The 16,020-nt window shown below is 42.1% G+C and overlaps 2 protein-coding genes across 6 annotated transcripts in view; one reads left to right on the top strand and one right to left on the bottom strand.

The window, feature by feature from the left end:
• zeb1a (zinc finger E-box binding homeobox 1a) overlaps positions 1 to 16,020 on the top strand; it is a 368,188-nt gene that overhangs the window by 286,800 nt on the left and 65,368 nt on the right. The window lies entirely within an intron of this gene.
• nlrb5 (NOD-like receptor family B, member 5) overlaps positions 1 to 16,020 on the bottom strand; it is a 37,222-nt gene that overhangs the window by 1,188 nt on the left and 20,014 nt on the right. For all 5 annotated transcript variants that reach the window (XM_073929393.1, XM_073929383.1, XM_073929409.1 and 2 more), the window contains 9 exons: positions 15,223 to 15,333; positions 15,023 to 15,096; positions 11,963 to 11,982; positions 11,688 to 11,764; positions 8,949 to 9,166; positions 7,902 to 8,155; positions 7,517 to 7,633; positions 255 to 408; positions 27 to 56 (listed from right to left, as the gene is read on the bottom strand). In XM_073929393.1, coding sequence (XP_073785494.1) covers positions 27 to 56; positions 255 to 408; positions 7,517 to 7,633; positions 7,902 to 8,155; positions 8,949 to 9,166; positions 11,688 to 11,764; positions 11,963 to 11,982; positions 15,023 to 15,096; positions 15,223 to 15,333 — 1,055 coding nt within the window. The remainder of the gene's footprint in view (positions 1 to 26; positions 57 to 254; positions 409 to 7,516; positions 7,634 to 7,901; positions 8,156 to 8,948; positions 9,167 to 11,687; positions 11,765 to 11,962; positions 11,983 to 15,022; positions 15,097 to 15,222; positions 15,334 to 16,020) is intronic.

The following is a 16,020-nucleotide window of genomic DNA, read 5'->3' as shown; positions in this document are numbered from 1 at the left end:
TAATATATTTTGCATTAAAATCAGACCTGATTTCCTTTTGTGCTGTGAACCTTGACCTGGTGGTATTAATAATAAAAAAGTTCAACGTTTTATTGTCATAAAAACAAAACAAAGAAAAAGTCACGTTCAGCTTTTGTACTTTAATAAGTTGAATTGTTCTTTAATTGCCTTAAGGTAAGATTATAGCTCAACAAAATAAAATGGTAAAGTATATTTCCCTAATCACATGCCTTGAACAACAACTTCATGACTACCTGTAAGTAAAATTCGCCGTTTGTTCCACACTACATTCCTACTTTCAGCTTCATCCAAAATCCCCAATCTGACCTCCTCTGTGTCCACTTCCAGAAACACTTCAAATGTAGGATGATAGTTTGGACCAAAATTATTATGCTCAAAGATCTCACTCTGAAAAAAATAAAAACACCAATATAATGAGCACTTTACATTATTAAGCTGCTAGCTTCTCGTTTTGATTGAGTGAGCAATGTTTGAAGGCCTTCACACTTACTGTTACCACACATTTAGTATGCTAGGCAAACATTAATAGCCCAAAGTTAGGATAGGAACTACAGGCAATGCAAGAAATGTTTATTCTTATTTAATTACCATGACTGAGTCTTTACTATAAATAGCCCCTTCTGTAGAGGCTATTTGCACTATAACTCCATCCAGCAATGTCTCGTTTCAACAAAGTCACACAACTCCCTCTTAACCATAGCTATAGTGGTGCAGTAAAAAAAAGATAAAGAAAACGGGAAATCCTAAACAAAGTCCCAACATTGGATTTACACATAGAGTAAATAGAATACTCTCACTGGTCAATTTATTAGATACACCTTATTAGTATCGGGTTGGACCCCCTTTTGCCCTCAGAACTGCCTTAACTGTTTACATTCCTTAGAGATTTTGGTCTATATTGACTTGATAGCATCACGCAGTTGCTGCAGATTTCAGCATCTATGAAGTGAATCTCCTGTTCCACCACATCCCAAAGGTGCTCTATTGGATTGAGATCTGATGACTGTGGAGGCCATTTGAGTACAGTGAACTCATTGCCGTGTTCAAATCAGTCTGAGATGATTTGCGCTTTATAACATGGTGCGTTATCCTGCACTGTGGTCATAAAGGGATGGACATTGTCAGCAACAATGCTCAGGTAGGCTGTGGCATTGACACAATGCTCAATTGGTACTAATGAGCCCAAAATGTGCCAGGAAAATATGCCTCACACCATTACACCACCATCACCAGCCTGAACCGTTGATACACGGCAAGATGGATCAATGCTTCCATGTTGTTGATGACAAATTCTTACCCTACCATCCAAATGTAGCAGCGGAAATCGAGCCTCATCAGACCAGGCAACATTTTCCAATTTTCTATTGTCCAATTTTGGTGAGCCAATGCGAAATGTAGCCTCAGTTTGCTGTTCTCTTGGAGTGGCACCAGGTGAACTCTTCTGCTGCTGTAACCCATCTGCCTCAAGGTTCGATGTGTTGTGCGTTCAGAGATGCTCTTCTGCATACCTCAGTGGTAACTACTGGTTATTTGAGTTACTGTTGCCTTTCTATCAACTCGAACCAGTCTGGCCATCCTCTTCTGACCTCTGGCATCAACAAGGCATTTGCCCCCACAGAACTGCAGCTCACTAGATAATTTTTCTTTTTTGGATAATTTTCTGTAAACCCTAGAGATGGTTGTCCGTGCAAATGCCAGTTGATCAGCAGTTTCTGAAATACTCAGACAAGCCCATCTGGCACCAACAACCATGCCACGTTCAAAGTCACTTAAATCACCTTCCCTTTCGGGAACTCTACGCTGTGTCTCTTTTAGGAGACACAATGGGATACCATCTCTCTCTTACAACCTTCTGAAGCACAGGTGTAATCAATCAAATGTAATTGGCAGGACGCAACGTGCGTGTGGTGTCAGACTAAAGGTATAAAAGCCCCACACACACAGTGAACTTCAGCTTTTTCTCTCTTCACTCTGCGAATGAGTTTGCTGATTTTGAAGCACTCACAGCACTGATAGGGCACTACAAAAATCATTTATACTGAATCAAAGAACACACTTTCATTTTCTATTTAAAAATAAGTAAAATGGAAAAGAAATTTAGATCATGTGTTTCTCCATGTCCTCGTTTCCTCACAGAACAGGACACGCATGATTTGTGTGTGCAGTGCCTCGGTCAGGAGCACGCAGAGTCAGCCCTTGAGGGGGGGTGGCTGTGTGCCTTGCGATTCACTTCCTGGCCGAGTGCTGCGAAGTCGCCGCACTCTGTTTGATAAAGAGCCCGTTCATCGGCTTCTTGCCAGCTGCTCCGCCTCCCGGCTTCTGAGGGAGTCGAGAGTATGGAGGGCCTTCGGGGCCAAATAAAAACGTTCCCCCATTATGCCCCGAATATGATGAGCTGGCAGAGGTCCTGGCCAATGTAACAGCAAAATGTAATATTAACTTGCAAGTGGAAAGGCAGGAAGTGTGTCAAAAAGCTGGTTTATGTGATGAACGCATCCTGCCTCTGAGGCGGGGTCTTCCATTTAACAAAGATCTGCAAAAAGAGATCATTTACACATGGAAAAACCCATACACTGCCCGTGTTATAAGCCAGCAAGGATCAATATATTCAGCCGTTGCTGGTTTGAATGAGCACGGATGCCGCACAATACCAAAAATGGAGGAGCATTTGGCGCGCCATTTGCTACCTCAGGCATCGTCGGCGAAGATCCCCGCCTTGCCGTCAAAACCAATTAAGTTAACATCTATGTTAGTCGGCAAGGCATATGCGGCAGCAGGCCAGTCTCTTGGGTGTCTGCACACGATGTCACTTTTGCAGGCATACCAGGCGGACCTGCTGAAGGAAGCTCTTGATACAGTAAGAGAAATACTTCGGCCTCGGACCTGTCTCTCCGTGCCACCAAAGAAGTAGCTAGATCTTTAGGCCGCTCTATGGCGGCCATGGTGGTAACGGAGAGACATTTATGGCTAAATCAAGCGGACATCAAGGAGGAAGTTAAACGTATTTTCCTTGATGCTCCCATTTCGCCCGCGGGTTTGTTCGGCGACTCTGTAGATCGAGTCGCCAAATCGTTTTAGCGGGCGAAAAAGAGGTTGGGCTCCTACGGGAGCTTACTCCGCCCGAAAGAACATCCTTTTGGGGCTATGCAGCAGGACCAGCCCCAGCCGTCAACCAGCTCTTCTGCCCAGTATAGAGTCGATCAAAAAGAGAGTGTGGCTTCCCGTCAGCCCCCAAAAAGGAAATGGGGTGGGAAACGCTCTCAAGAGGTGAAGACGGTAAAATACGGTGGTCCGAGGACCATCGTTGTAAAACGGTCTGGGCCTCAGAAGAAGTCCTAGTATTGGGACTTCTTCGGGCAGCCCCCAACGAGGAGCAAAGGCCACCTCCTCGTTGCCCACAGGGGGTCTATCCACCAATCCTCCCACAGTTGGTGCCTCGGGGCGTGGAGACCCCCAGCGGTATCCACAAACGTTTCATCCCAAAAGTGGTGACGTTAGTGGACTCGCCCCCTCTACTGAGGGTATAAAAGCAGTTAAATCAAGGGCCTCCTGTGGTGAGTTCGCCTCAGTGCCCAGAGTTAGCTACTCAGGGGAACATAGAGACCAGTCTCGAGAGACTGGTACCCCTGCAGAAATTCTTGGCAGAGTGGAAACAGCTGCCGAATGTTTTGCAGTGGGTCCTGCTTACCATAGAGAAGGGCTACAGAATTCAGTTTGCTTCATGCCGCTCTCGCTGCTCCATACCCTAATGAAGCCAGAGCAGGCTCTAGTGATGGAACAAGAAGTAGAATCTCTTCTGAGAAAGAGAGCCATAGAACAGATCCCTCCTCTAGACATCGAGTCAGGGTTTTACAGCCGTTACTTCATTGTTCCAAAGAAGGATGGAGGGTTGCGTCCGATATTAGATCTAAGACATCTAAATTGCTCCGTACAAACACTGAAGTTCAAAATGTTGACTATCAGCACCATCGTGTCACAAATACAGTCCGAGGACTGGTTTGTCACGATAGATCTGAAGGACGCATACTTCCACATATCCATCCTTCCAAGTCACAGGAAGTTCCTCAGATTCGCCTTCGGGGGCAAGGCTTATCAGTACAGGGTTCTTCCGTTTGTCCTAGCACTCTCACCCCGCACATTTACCAAAGTCATCGACGCAGCTTTGGCTTTGCTGCGGCTACAAGGGATTCGAATTCTCAATTACCTCGACGATTGGCTCATTCTAGCCCGATCGAGGGAGTTAGCGGTTCAACATCGAGTTGTTGTTCTCGCTCACATAGAGAAATTGGGGTTGCGGCTAAACCAAAAGAAAAGTGTGATTGTGCCAGCTCAGACGACCACTTTTTTTAGGTGTGCTATTGGACTCCACGACGATGTTTTCGTGTCTGTCGAGTCGATTCGGGCAGCCGCAAAGAGGATCAGACTGGGCCAAGCCATCACTGTCAAACAGTTCCAGAAGCTGTTGGGTCTACTAGCGGCAGCCTCCAACATAATCCCATTGGGTCTGCTACACATGAGACCATTACAGTGGTGGCTCAAAACCAGGGGGTTTTCCCCGAGGGGAAATCCGTTTCACACAATCAAAGCATCAAGGCATTGCCTACGAGCTTTATAGATATGGAAAAAGCCCTGGTTTTTGTCCCAGGGCCCTACACTGGGAATAATATCTCAGCGCCTGGCTCTGACATCAGATGCCTCACGCAAGGGCTGGGGAGCGACCCTGAGGGGCCTTCCCGCATCGGGACAGTGGAGGGACCATCATCTACACATGCATATCAACTGCTTAGAGATGTTAGCAGTGTTTCAGGCTCTAAGGCACTTCTTCCCTCAAGTGAGAGGTCACCATGTGTTAGTGAAGACCGACAACACATCGGTGGTCTCTTACATCAACCATCAAGGGGGTTTGAACTCGCGCCCTCTGTGCAGGTTGGCGAATCAAATCCATCTGTGGGCTCAGGGGAGGCTGCTCTCTCTGAATGCAGCTTACATCCCAGGCCCGATGAATGTGGGAGCGGACCTCCTGTCGAGACAGGGGTTGGAGCCTGGGGGATGGCGACTACACCCAAAAGTGGTGGCGGCCATTTGTCAAAGATTCGGCAAAGCCGACGTCGGTCTATTCGCCAGTCAAAAAAACAACACATTTCCCATTGTGGTTCTCCCTCACACATCCAGCACCTTTTGGGCTGGATGCCATGGTGCAGATGTGGCCGAGGCTTCGTCTGTACGCTTTTCCCCCAATCGCTCTGCTCCCGGGAGTCCTGGAGAGGGTCCGTCAAGGGGGGTACAACCTATTGCTGGTAGCCCCTTATTGGCCCACACGAGTGTAGTTCTTGGACCTAGTGTGTCTCCTCGACGGTCTCCCATGGGAGATTCCCATCCAGAGAGACCTCCTGTCCCAGGCGGGGGGAATGATAGTGCACCCCCACCCGGACTTCTGGAAACTGTGGGTGTGGCCTCTGAGGGGGCCCACCTTGTAGATCTTGGTTTGTCAACTGAGGTTGTTCAAACCATACTAAGCTCCAGAGCTCCCTCCACGAGGAGATTGTATGCCACCAAGTGGAAACTTTTTACTTCTTGTTGTACAGACCACCACCTGGATCCAGTCCACTGTCCTGTGGGCTCAGTACTGCAATTTCTCCTGGAGCGTTTTGAATTCGGTTTGACTCCGTCAACGCTTAAAGGTTATGTAGCTGCAATTTCCGCATACCGTACTGATGGTCTTGGCAAAGACCCTCTGATGGTCAGATTCCTCCGTGGAACCAGGAGGTTGAGGCCTGCGCCAATAGGTTTCCTACTTGGGATTTGTCGATAGTGCTTGAGGGCCTGTCGACAGCCCTCTTTGAACCAATTGAGGATGTGTCAGAAAAGTTTCTGACCCTTAAAACAATTTTTTTTGTTGGACATTACATCCATCAAAAGAGTAGGAGATTTACAAGCATTGTCTGTAGCTCCCTCTGGTCTGGAATTCTCACCTGGTATGGTGAGAGCATTTCTGTACCCCAGAGCAGGGTACGTTCCTAAGGTCCCCACTGAGGTGGTGCGACCTACTGTGCTGCAGGCCTTTAATCCTCCACCATTTATGACGCCAGATCAGGAGCGCTTGAATCTGCTTTGCCCAGTGCGGGCACTAGATGCATACGTACATCGTACGTCTGCTTGGCGTACAACAGAACAGTTGTTTGTTTTGTATGGCTCACCCAAAATGGGGGCGCCAGCATCTAAGCAGTCTCTGAGCCGGTGGATAGTCGAGGCTATTTCACTAGCATATGAAGCCCTGCATCAGGGCTCACTCAACCAGGAGTATGGCGGCTTCGAAAGCCTTTAGTTCTGGCCAGTCTTTGACTGGCATCTGCAACGCAGCTGGGTGGTCTACCCCGCATACCTTTGTAAGGTTTTATCAGTTGGACCTGGACCCTACTCCGGGTTCCATTGTCCTAGCAATATAAGGAGAACTCATCCCTGGCATGTAAAACTAAGCCGTGTTTGGGATAGCGTTCCCATTGTGTCTCCTAAAAGAGATGCAGTGTAGAGTTCCCGAAAGGGAACCCTAAGGGAACGAGACGCTGCGTCGCGTTGCCATACTTTTTTATACCTGGTGCGCTCCATTCGAGAGGTATAAGCTGAAGTTCACTGTGTGTGTGGGGCTTTTATACCTGTGGTCTGACGCCACACGCACATTGCATCTCGCCAATTACATTGGATTGATTACACCTGTGCTTCAGAAGGTTATAAGAGAGGGATGGTATCCCATTGTGTCCCCTAAAAGAGACGCAGCGTCTCGTTCCCTTAGGGAACCATGGTTACATTCGTAACCTGACGCGTTTCTTCCCCATTCTGATGCTCTATTTAAACTGCAGCAGATCGTCTTGACCATGTCTTCATGCCTAAATGCATTGAGTTGCTGCCATGTGATTGGCTGATGAGAAATTTGTGATAACGAGCAGTTGGAGAGGTGTACCTAATAAAGTGGCCGGTGAGTGTATATAGCAATTTGAACTACGTGAAATTAGAAAAGCTTTAAAAAAAATGCTATTTTCACTTAATGTGAACAGCCCACAACAGTGTGCAAAGCTTTTGTCCCTGTTTGTACATAGTGTAAATAGCATCTACTATGTGCCATTTTCTTTTAGTGTAAATAGCATCAATTCCAATTTGCATGTAGTGAAAAATAATGTATATTGCTATTCATATAAACACACTCGGCCAGTTAACCAATCAGAGCCCATAACAATTTTTGGGGGGGGTTTTGGGGGGCCTTCAAAGAGCCAGAAAATCCACTAATTGTTTTATTTGTAGCTGAAAGCAATATACAATAAAGGTAGAATAATATAATATTATGATTTATAAATGAACATTATGCACCTCATAAACATAATCAAGCTTTCAAAAAACTATTAGACCACCACTTTAAAATATTAATTAAAACGGTAATTGATTAATCCAAATAATAGTACCCAGAAACTGTTAAGGTTTAAGTGTTATTTAATTAGTTTACCGTTGGCTGCACCTCACATTCCTCTGGCTGACAACACAGACTGTAAAGTCTATGAGGAAACAAGCGACATTTTGAACTTGTTTCAATGTAGGCTTTATCCTGGTGGCAGCACTGGACCTTAAAGAGCAAAATAAAAAAGGGGTAAATTTACTTACACATTCACACAGTAATTCAACACAATCCTGCATCACATTTACAAACTAACCAAATGTACTTCAGTTCAACCATACTAGAAGATAGATCAATTTTATATATGCCAAATAGAAAAATGCACATTGCGTTTAGATGAGACTTACAATTTACAGGTTTTTTGATGTTCTATAATATTAAAAGTAAAAACAAAGCAGTAGGAAAAGAAATGGACAATGCATTCACATGACAGTACCTCTGATACGGGAACGTTCTTTGGAAGTAAGTGGACATCAAGAATTTTATTTTTCTGTCCACATATTAGTGGTCGAAGAAAGAGCAACACTTGGGCATCAATAGGGGAACCAGAAAATATTTTTTTTAAGAGTCCGAATAAGGAGAGGTCTCTGATGTCAATCACCACATGAGTTTCAGTGACTTTGAGTGGCTGCATCATTTCTATACCCCCGACAGTGAAATGTGCTACAGCCAAACAATCCTTATTTTCCCCTAAAAGAAATTGAATTTTATTAATTATTATTGACTTATTGCTGATTATTTACATAAAGTTTAAGTCAGAATTATTAGCCCCCTGTTTATTTTTTCCCCCAATTTCTGCTTAATGGAAAAAAAAAAATTTTCAACACATTCTAAACATAATTGTTTCAATAACTCATTTCTAATAACTGATTTATTTTATCTTTGCCATGATGACAGTAAATAATATTTGACTAGATATTTTTCAAGACACTTCTATACAGCTTAAAGTTATATTTAAAGGCTTAACTAGGTTAATCAGGTAAACTATAGGCAGGTTAGGGTAATTAGGCAAGTTATTGTATTACGAAGGTTTGTTCTGTAGACTCTCGAGAAAAAAAAATAGTTTAAAGGGGCTAATAGTTATGTTCCTAAAATGGTGTTTAAAAAAATAAAAACAGCTTTTATTCTAGTTGAAATAAACAAAATAAGACTTTCTCGAGAAGAAAAAATATTATCAGACATACTGTAAAAATCTCCTCACTCTGTTAAACATAATTTGGGAAATATTTAAAAAAAGAAAAAAAATTCAAAGGGTGGCTAATAATTCTGACTTCAACTGTACATAGCCTATATTCTGGTCACACTTTACAATAAGGTTTATTAGTTAATGTTAATTAATGCATTTACTAACGGGAACAAACAATAAGCTGCTCCAAGTAACGTGATATGCAAGTAATCGGTCGCTATGCCATAAGATCTATTCAGCTGCTATACAAGTCAACCACTGTGCAACATACAAGTATGAAGAAAGGAACCAACCTACCAGAGAATGTTTCACAGTGAGGAAGATGTAGATTTGAGATTGAACCATTAATACAGTCAATGTCATATAGGGGTCCTGCAGGCTGCATTTGACCCAAACCATCTAACAAACGAGGATCCCACGAGTCGACTTTATACTGCACCTCTCCTTCACTATCCATCACAAACACAAGACTGGTCAAACTGCACTGAAACTGACCAGCATGCGGACACACAAACCTGAAGGACAGGACATTTTTCTGTTATTATAAGGAGTCATGAACTTAGAAATGACCATTTTCTTGATCTTCTAGAATCACTGTATTATAAAACATACGGTAAATTTCAGAACTCTTTTTGTTAGTCTGTTTGTCTCAGCCAGTCAGAAAAAAACAACAGGAATGTGCCAATTATTATGTAATAATGGTAAATACCACCACCATAGAAGATGATCAACACATGCTTCGTACAATTCCTTGTCATATTGGCCAGGAAAAAAGCAACTTTTCATGTTCTTTTATTCTTAGTACACAATGTAACTACAGAAGTCTATAATGTTTTCAGATGTTAGTATCACACTGTAAAAAAAAATTATAATTTACAGAAAATATCCCTACATTTTTTACAGTAATTTTTTGACATTTTAAATAATATGTAGAACTTAGTAAAATGACAAACAATCTCTCTAAATTAACAGTTTGACTTTCATTTTAGGTACCTTATCATTAAAGACAAATTACTGACATTTTTGTTTTGTATACAGGAAAACTCCAGTATTATTTATACAGTATTTTTTCAGTTATTTTAAATTATATTAAAAAATACGTAACAATTTCAAACACTATCTGTAAATTAACAGCTTGACTGTTGTTTTTTGTACTATATAAGTAATGACAAATTACAGCAATTTGTCTGTTTTATATAATAAAATAGACATATTATTTACAGTGTTTTATTTTTTTATTTGAATTGGTAAAGGGTTTACACATTTGTTTATACTGAGGAATCTAACTAAGGATCTGAGAATCCTTGTAGCAAACTTACGCGTGTAACTATTCATTTGTGTTGTGTTTCATTTTCACTTGTTTATATTAATTTATTCTTCTTTTATTTTATTTTATCATTCGATCATTAATTATTTATATAATTATCACTATATCATTTTATAGATTATTAGTTAATGATTAGATTTTTATTAATGAATATTATTTGTCATTTTATTATGCATTCATATTTTATTATAAATATTTTATTGTAAATATTGATTGATTTATTTATTTATTTTTTCATTTTTCCATGTAGTTATAATCTTATGCAAATTTATAAGCATTACTTCGTCTCCAGCTTCTGCTCTTCTCTAGCTTTTTCAGTCAACTCCTATATTAATAGGAGACGTTAATTCAGTTAAGTACTGGTTAACAGGTTTGGGTATTGGGCTGCTCCACTGGCTTGTTGTCTGCACCCAAAGAAACTGGGGCTTGATCTTTTTTATCTGGCGTGAAGTGTGTGATCCAACAATACTCAATGTAGTGGCACACCTTTCGTGTAAATCCTTATGTACCACCTTTTGCAGCTTCAATTCCAACAACCAGTATTTGCAAAAACGCGAGTAAGACCGAATCTTCTTTTAAAAAAGGTTTACTGAACAAATGTAAACAAAAATACAAAGTTACAATAGACTCGATCAGCTCGTTGATCAGTTCGTCGAGCCGTGCAATAAGGCAATCCAAGGAGATTCCATTGACATCTTCTTAGCGAGTTTTTTGACTAATACTGGTTGTTGGAATTGAAGCTGCAAAAGGTGGTACATAATGATTTACACGAAAGGTGTGCCACTACATTAGTCAAAAAACTGTGTTGCTTCCAACATCCATAACTGCAATCTGCCTAGAACGTATGAACTAATGACCTCATGACGTATTACTGTCGGAAGCCAAAATACCAAATTAAAGGTTTTTAAATTATATCAATTACTAAATTATGCATTTTAGATAATACAATCACAATGAATTCTTATTAAATTTAAATATCAATTTTTATCATGTTTTAACCTTCACTAAATTATTATCACAAATGAATTATGCATAACTGGCTCTTACACTCAAAAATACAAAAGCTTTTTGCTTTTGTAAAATAAAGTAATAGGGTGCACATTCTGCCAGCTCAGTGTCTGTGTTCTTCATGCTGAAATGCATCCCAAAAACATGAATCTCTACATGCATTTTCAATCAATTTGCGGGGTGTTTTGCTAACAAATCATTTTAGGAGACTGATGCACCACTGTTGTTCTAAACATTTGTGATTAAATTATTTTCTGGTTATATAGCATCAGTTTCTGTTGGGACATTTCCAGGCCCCTAAATGCAGTGCAAAACTAAATGTAAACTAAATGTTTTACTTGTCAGTTATATTTACTATTCAAAATGGCCAGGTTTCTCAGACCTTCTGTAGTCAGTCTGAAGGTCTGGCTATGAAAGACTACAGTGAGGATTACCCCTGGCCACTTCATACTATATACACACTCATTAATGCATGAGGAAAACACAAAAGTTAGAGATTGTAACATTATAAAGTGACAAAACTATTAAGCCATGTGCTTTAAAAAAAATGGTTTCAAATAAATTTATTGCCTTGGAAAATTAGATAATTTAACTAGAAATAAAGCCAAAAATGAAAAGCATAATAGGAGTTTGTACAAGACCTCTGTGTTCAGAAAAAAGGAGATATTTTAACAATGTCCAAAACTTAAAGTTTCCAATACCTGTATGTAATTTTGTGTTTGTTTGCTCTATTCATCTCAATGAGTTGAGGTGTAAACACTTCTGCAACTTCTGAGGTCTGAAGTAAAGAAAATAATGATATAGATATTTTATTCTTGCAAATATTTAAACATTATCAATAATGGGATTATCATAGCCAAATGTATGAAAGAAAGAAAGAAAGAAAGAAAGAAAGAAAGAAAGAAAGAAAGAAAGAAAGAAAGAAAGAAAGAAAGAAAGAAAAAAAGAAAGAAAGAAAGAAAGAAAGAATACTTACTAATAACAAGGGTGAAGCACCTACAGGACACAAATAAACACAAACACAAATAAAACACTTAATACAACATTAAGAAAAGCATTAAATCAATGTGAGTAAAGCCGAATTTCTTGAAGCTTAGCCAATAACTTATAAGAATAATTTATCTGAAAAGAGTTGGAAGAACACAACGGGTACTAAAGTAACCCTCGTTTCCTGAGGACATGAATGAAAATGCTATGTTGAAGACTTCCAATATGGGGATTTCGTCAGAATCAAATCATCTCAGAGAGTATAAAAACGGGCCCATGAAATGCCAATGAGTTGGCAGCAGCAGCGTGCACAGCTGTCATAAATGACAATCAATTTGGCATAAAAGCACTGCATGTGCTCAGCTGAGGCATCCTTTTCTAGCTGAAGAGGCTTTTACACTCAACAGCTAAGGGACAATCGTTGTGGTGAAAGAAACATAGCATTTCCGTCTACAGGCAGCTCTACAGATGTCTGTTAGAAAGGTGCCGGGTGCTAACGCCCAAGAGGATGCAACGCTCAGAGTGGAGTGTGCTCTCACCCCTGGGGGACACAGCTCACTCTGGCTTTGATAAGCGAGGGAGATGGCATCCCCTATCCAGTGGTCCAACCGCTGTTTCGATACTTCCCTTCTGCCGACCACCATAACGGACAAAAAGCTGCTCAGAGGATCTGAGTGCGGTCCACATACATTTGCAAAACAGGACGCAGAAATGAAAGGGCTGGGTTTGCCTCCACCGCAGGCAGCGTTTGCAGGCTCACTACCTGATCCTTAAATGATGTCTATGGACCACACGTGGAGTTTCCATAGATCTGGGCGAGGGTGCCAGATGGTGCCCCGTCCCTAGAAAGGAGGTCCTTTCTCAAAGGCATCCACCAGGGAAAGGCTATTACGAGGAGGGAGAGTTCTAATATTTAGGTCTGGTTGGGCCAGAGAGATGCAACTAGCAAGACCTGCTCCTTGTCCTCCCTGACCTTGCACAGTAACTGCGCGAGCAGGCTTACTGGGGCAACGCATATTTGCGCATGCCCTGAGGCCAGCTGTGGGCCAGTGCATCCGTGTCGGGTAAGCCCATGGTGAGGGAAAAAACACTGACAATGGGCGTTCTCGGAGGAAGCAAACAGGTTAACCTGGGCTTCCTTGAAGCGCTTATATCAGTTGGACAGACTCGGGGGGAGTCTCCATTCTCCCTGACCAGCACGTGTTGCCCCCTCAGCCGCGATGCCATATACCCCTGGAGCCTCTGAAAAGATTTGCTCTGCACGGTGGGCAAGCTTGCTCTTCTCTCGGTTGACCTGAAACCCCAACAGGTCGAGGTGCCGGAGCACCTTGTCTCTGTGAATAACCAATTGCTCCCACGAGTGGGCTAAAATCAGCTAGTCGTCGGCATAATAGAGTATGCAGATGCCTGCGAGCAAAAGGGCTGAAAGGGCACTCTTCGTGAGCTTAGTGAAAACCCGCAGAGACAAAGAAAGCCCAAAGGGGAGGACTTTGTACTGCCATACTTGACCTTCGAACGCGAAGGTGACGTGGAAGTATGGAGACATGGAAGTAAGCGTCCTTCAGGTCTATCGCTGCAATCCAATCCCAAGGACGAATGCATCAGATGATGCGCTTCTGCATAAGCATTCTAAACCGCAGCTTGTGAAGGCAGCGGTACAAAACGTGCAGATCTAGGATTGGCTGTAACCCACCACTATTTTGGGGTACAATGAAGTACAGGCTGTAAAACACACCCGTGAACTTGGGAGGCCGTTTCGCGAATTGAATCAAGTAGCTGAGTGTGATCATGCGGATGAGTTATTGCGATGGGCAGGCAGGCAGGCAGAGCTCTTGCAAGTGGCTTCATCCACACGATTGCTGATGTACCAGTGGTGGGGCAGCACGGAGTGGGTGGGCTCAACCAGGGAGCACTGGGGTCCCACAGGAGAGCAGGAGGCAAGAGATTCACTCGTCTTGCACCCGTAATCAAGGGGAAGGGGCTGGGAGTGGGAAAGAAGGGAGACCGTTCTCTCGCGCTCCATGAGCCACTGGTGAAGTGCACCGATCTTGCGAGCTGGAAGGCATAGCGTCCCAGGCTGGAAGTTTTTGGGCTGGCTGTCACATCCAATGAAGGAGCAAAATTATTTTTCTTTGGAATTTAAGTGGTGTTGAAAAACGCTCTTTATGTTAATTGAAGATAATGGACATCTGGTCCTCGGTGTCATCAAACATCAAACGATCTCTCGCTCTAAGCTTGAATGGAGCGCGCAAAGGGATGAGAGGTCCGCAAGCCTGAAGGCGGCGGATTTGCTCCCACTGTAACCCCCTATCTCCCCGAGTGCCAGCCGCAGTGCAGAGAACATCAGGGGTGGGTCACCCTTTCGCAAGAGCAAGCTGTGATCTTAGCTGCGCAACTGCACGGTCAGAACGACATCTTGAAAAAGACGTGCTGCACGGCCGTGTTGCTGGTTAAAGAAACTTGCTTCCTATATACAGGGACCGGACCCAAAGGACACCAGGCAAGGAAGAAAAACCCAGCTTGACTGTCTGTCACTGCGTATGCACACTCTGGACGGGGAGAAGCTGCTTCTCAATCTCTCCCTATGTAGACAGATTAGAGATATTGTCAATGACTCTCTTAGTAGCTTGTGGAAGACTGAAAGCGAAAATCATGCTTCAGCTGAGCACATGCAGTGCTTTTCTGCCAAATCGATTGTCATTGATGACAGCTGTGCACGCTGACGCCACCAACTCATTGGCATTTCATGGGCCCGTTTTTATACTCTTTCAGATGATTGGATTCTGATGAAATCCCCATAGTGAAAGTTTTCCACATAGCATTGAAGTTCCCCTCCTGATGGGTAACAGATTCTTACACATTCAAACACACGATAAAGAGAAAATCTGTCAATGCTTTCTTCCAAATATGGACACAATGGACACCTTACCACCATGACTTTTTTTTCTCCATCAAATGCCCCTTGTCATTTTTTTCAACGAGATAATTTGATATAAAGTAGAAAAAGGTCTAACTTTAAAAAACTAAAGTATTGGCTTATGTCTCTCACCCATGTCTGTCTTTGTCTGCAGCTTCTCTGTGAATCTCTCCTCATTTGGCTTGATCAACACTGAGTTGCCCCAACTAAAAAGAATAACATGTAACACTCATGGTGACTACAAAAGTATTGTTTTTTGTATATCAAAAGAAATTATATCTTTGGTGAATTAAAAGAACAACCTGAAGAAATAACTAATAACTAATGCTTACAAAGTCAGAGTCCAACGCATCTCATTCAACGACTTCTTGAGAGACTGGATGTGCTTCCTGAAGTCCTTCCTGTCACTTATGCTAAAACCCTTTTTAATATCTGGGGAAAGCCTATAGGGTTGTTAATATCATTAGTATAAACCATCAAATGGAGAAAAAAAAAGAGATTATACAATAATGTCCACTAGTAATACGACCCCAAATCAGAAAAAGTTGGAACAGTATCTAAAATGCAAATTAAAAAAAATTAAGTGATTTCTAAATTTACTTTGACTTGTATTTCAATGCACCACTTGTATATACATTCCAACAATACACATTTAAAAAAAGTATGAACAGTAAAGCATTTACCACTTTGTAATGTTGCCATTTCTTTTCACAACACTTAAAACATGTTTAGGGACTGAAGACAGCAAGTGATGAAGTGTTTCAGGTGTAATTTTATTCCATTCTTCCTGCAAACAAGTCTTAATGAGTATGAGGTCTTCGTGGTCACATTTTGGGCTTCAAAATGGGCCATATATTCTCTTTTCGAGACAGGTCTGGACTGCAGGCAGGCCAGTCAGGTGCCGTAACCTCTTCATCTGCAGCCAGGACTTTGTAATGTGTGCAGAATGTAGTTTTGCATTGTCTTGTTGAAATATACATGGGCGTAAATGAAGGCAGCATGAAGGTGCTCCATAGTCTCTATGTATTTTTCATCATTAAAGGTGTTATTACAAAAGTGCAAGTTACTTTTGCCAAGGGCACTGACACAACGCCAAACCATGACAGACCCTGGATTTTGGACTTGTTGCT

The sequence above is a fragment of the Danio rerio genome, chromosome 2 (genome assembly GCF_049306965.1).
Source record: "Danio rerio strain Tuebingen ecotype United States chromosome 2, GRCz12tu, whole genome shotgun sequence".
Taxonomy (NCBI): domain Eukaryota; kingdom Metazoa; phylum Chordata; class Actinopteri; order Cypriniformes; family Danionidae; genus Danio; species Danio rerio.
Note: the sequence above shows the minus strand (reverse complement) of the source record. Positions and strands in the feature narration are given on the sequence as shown.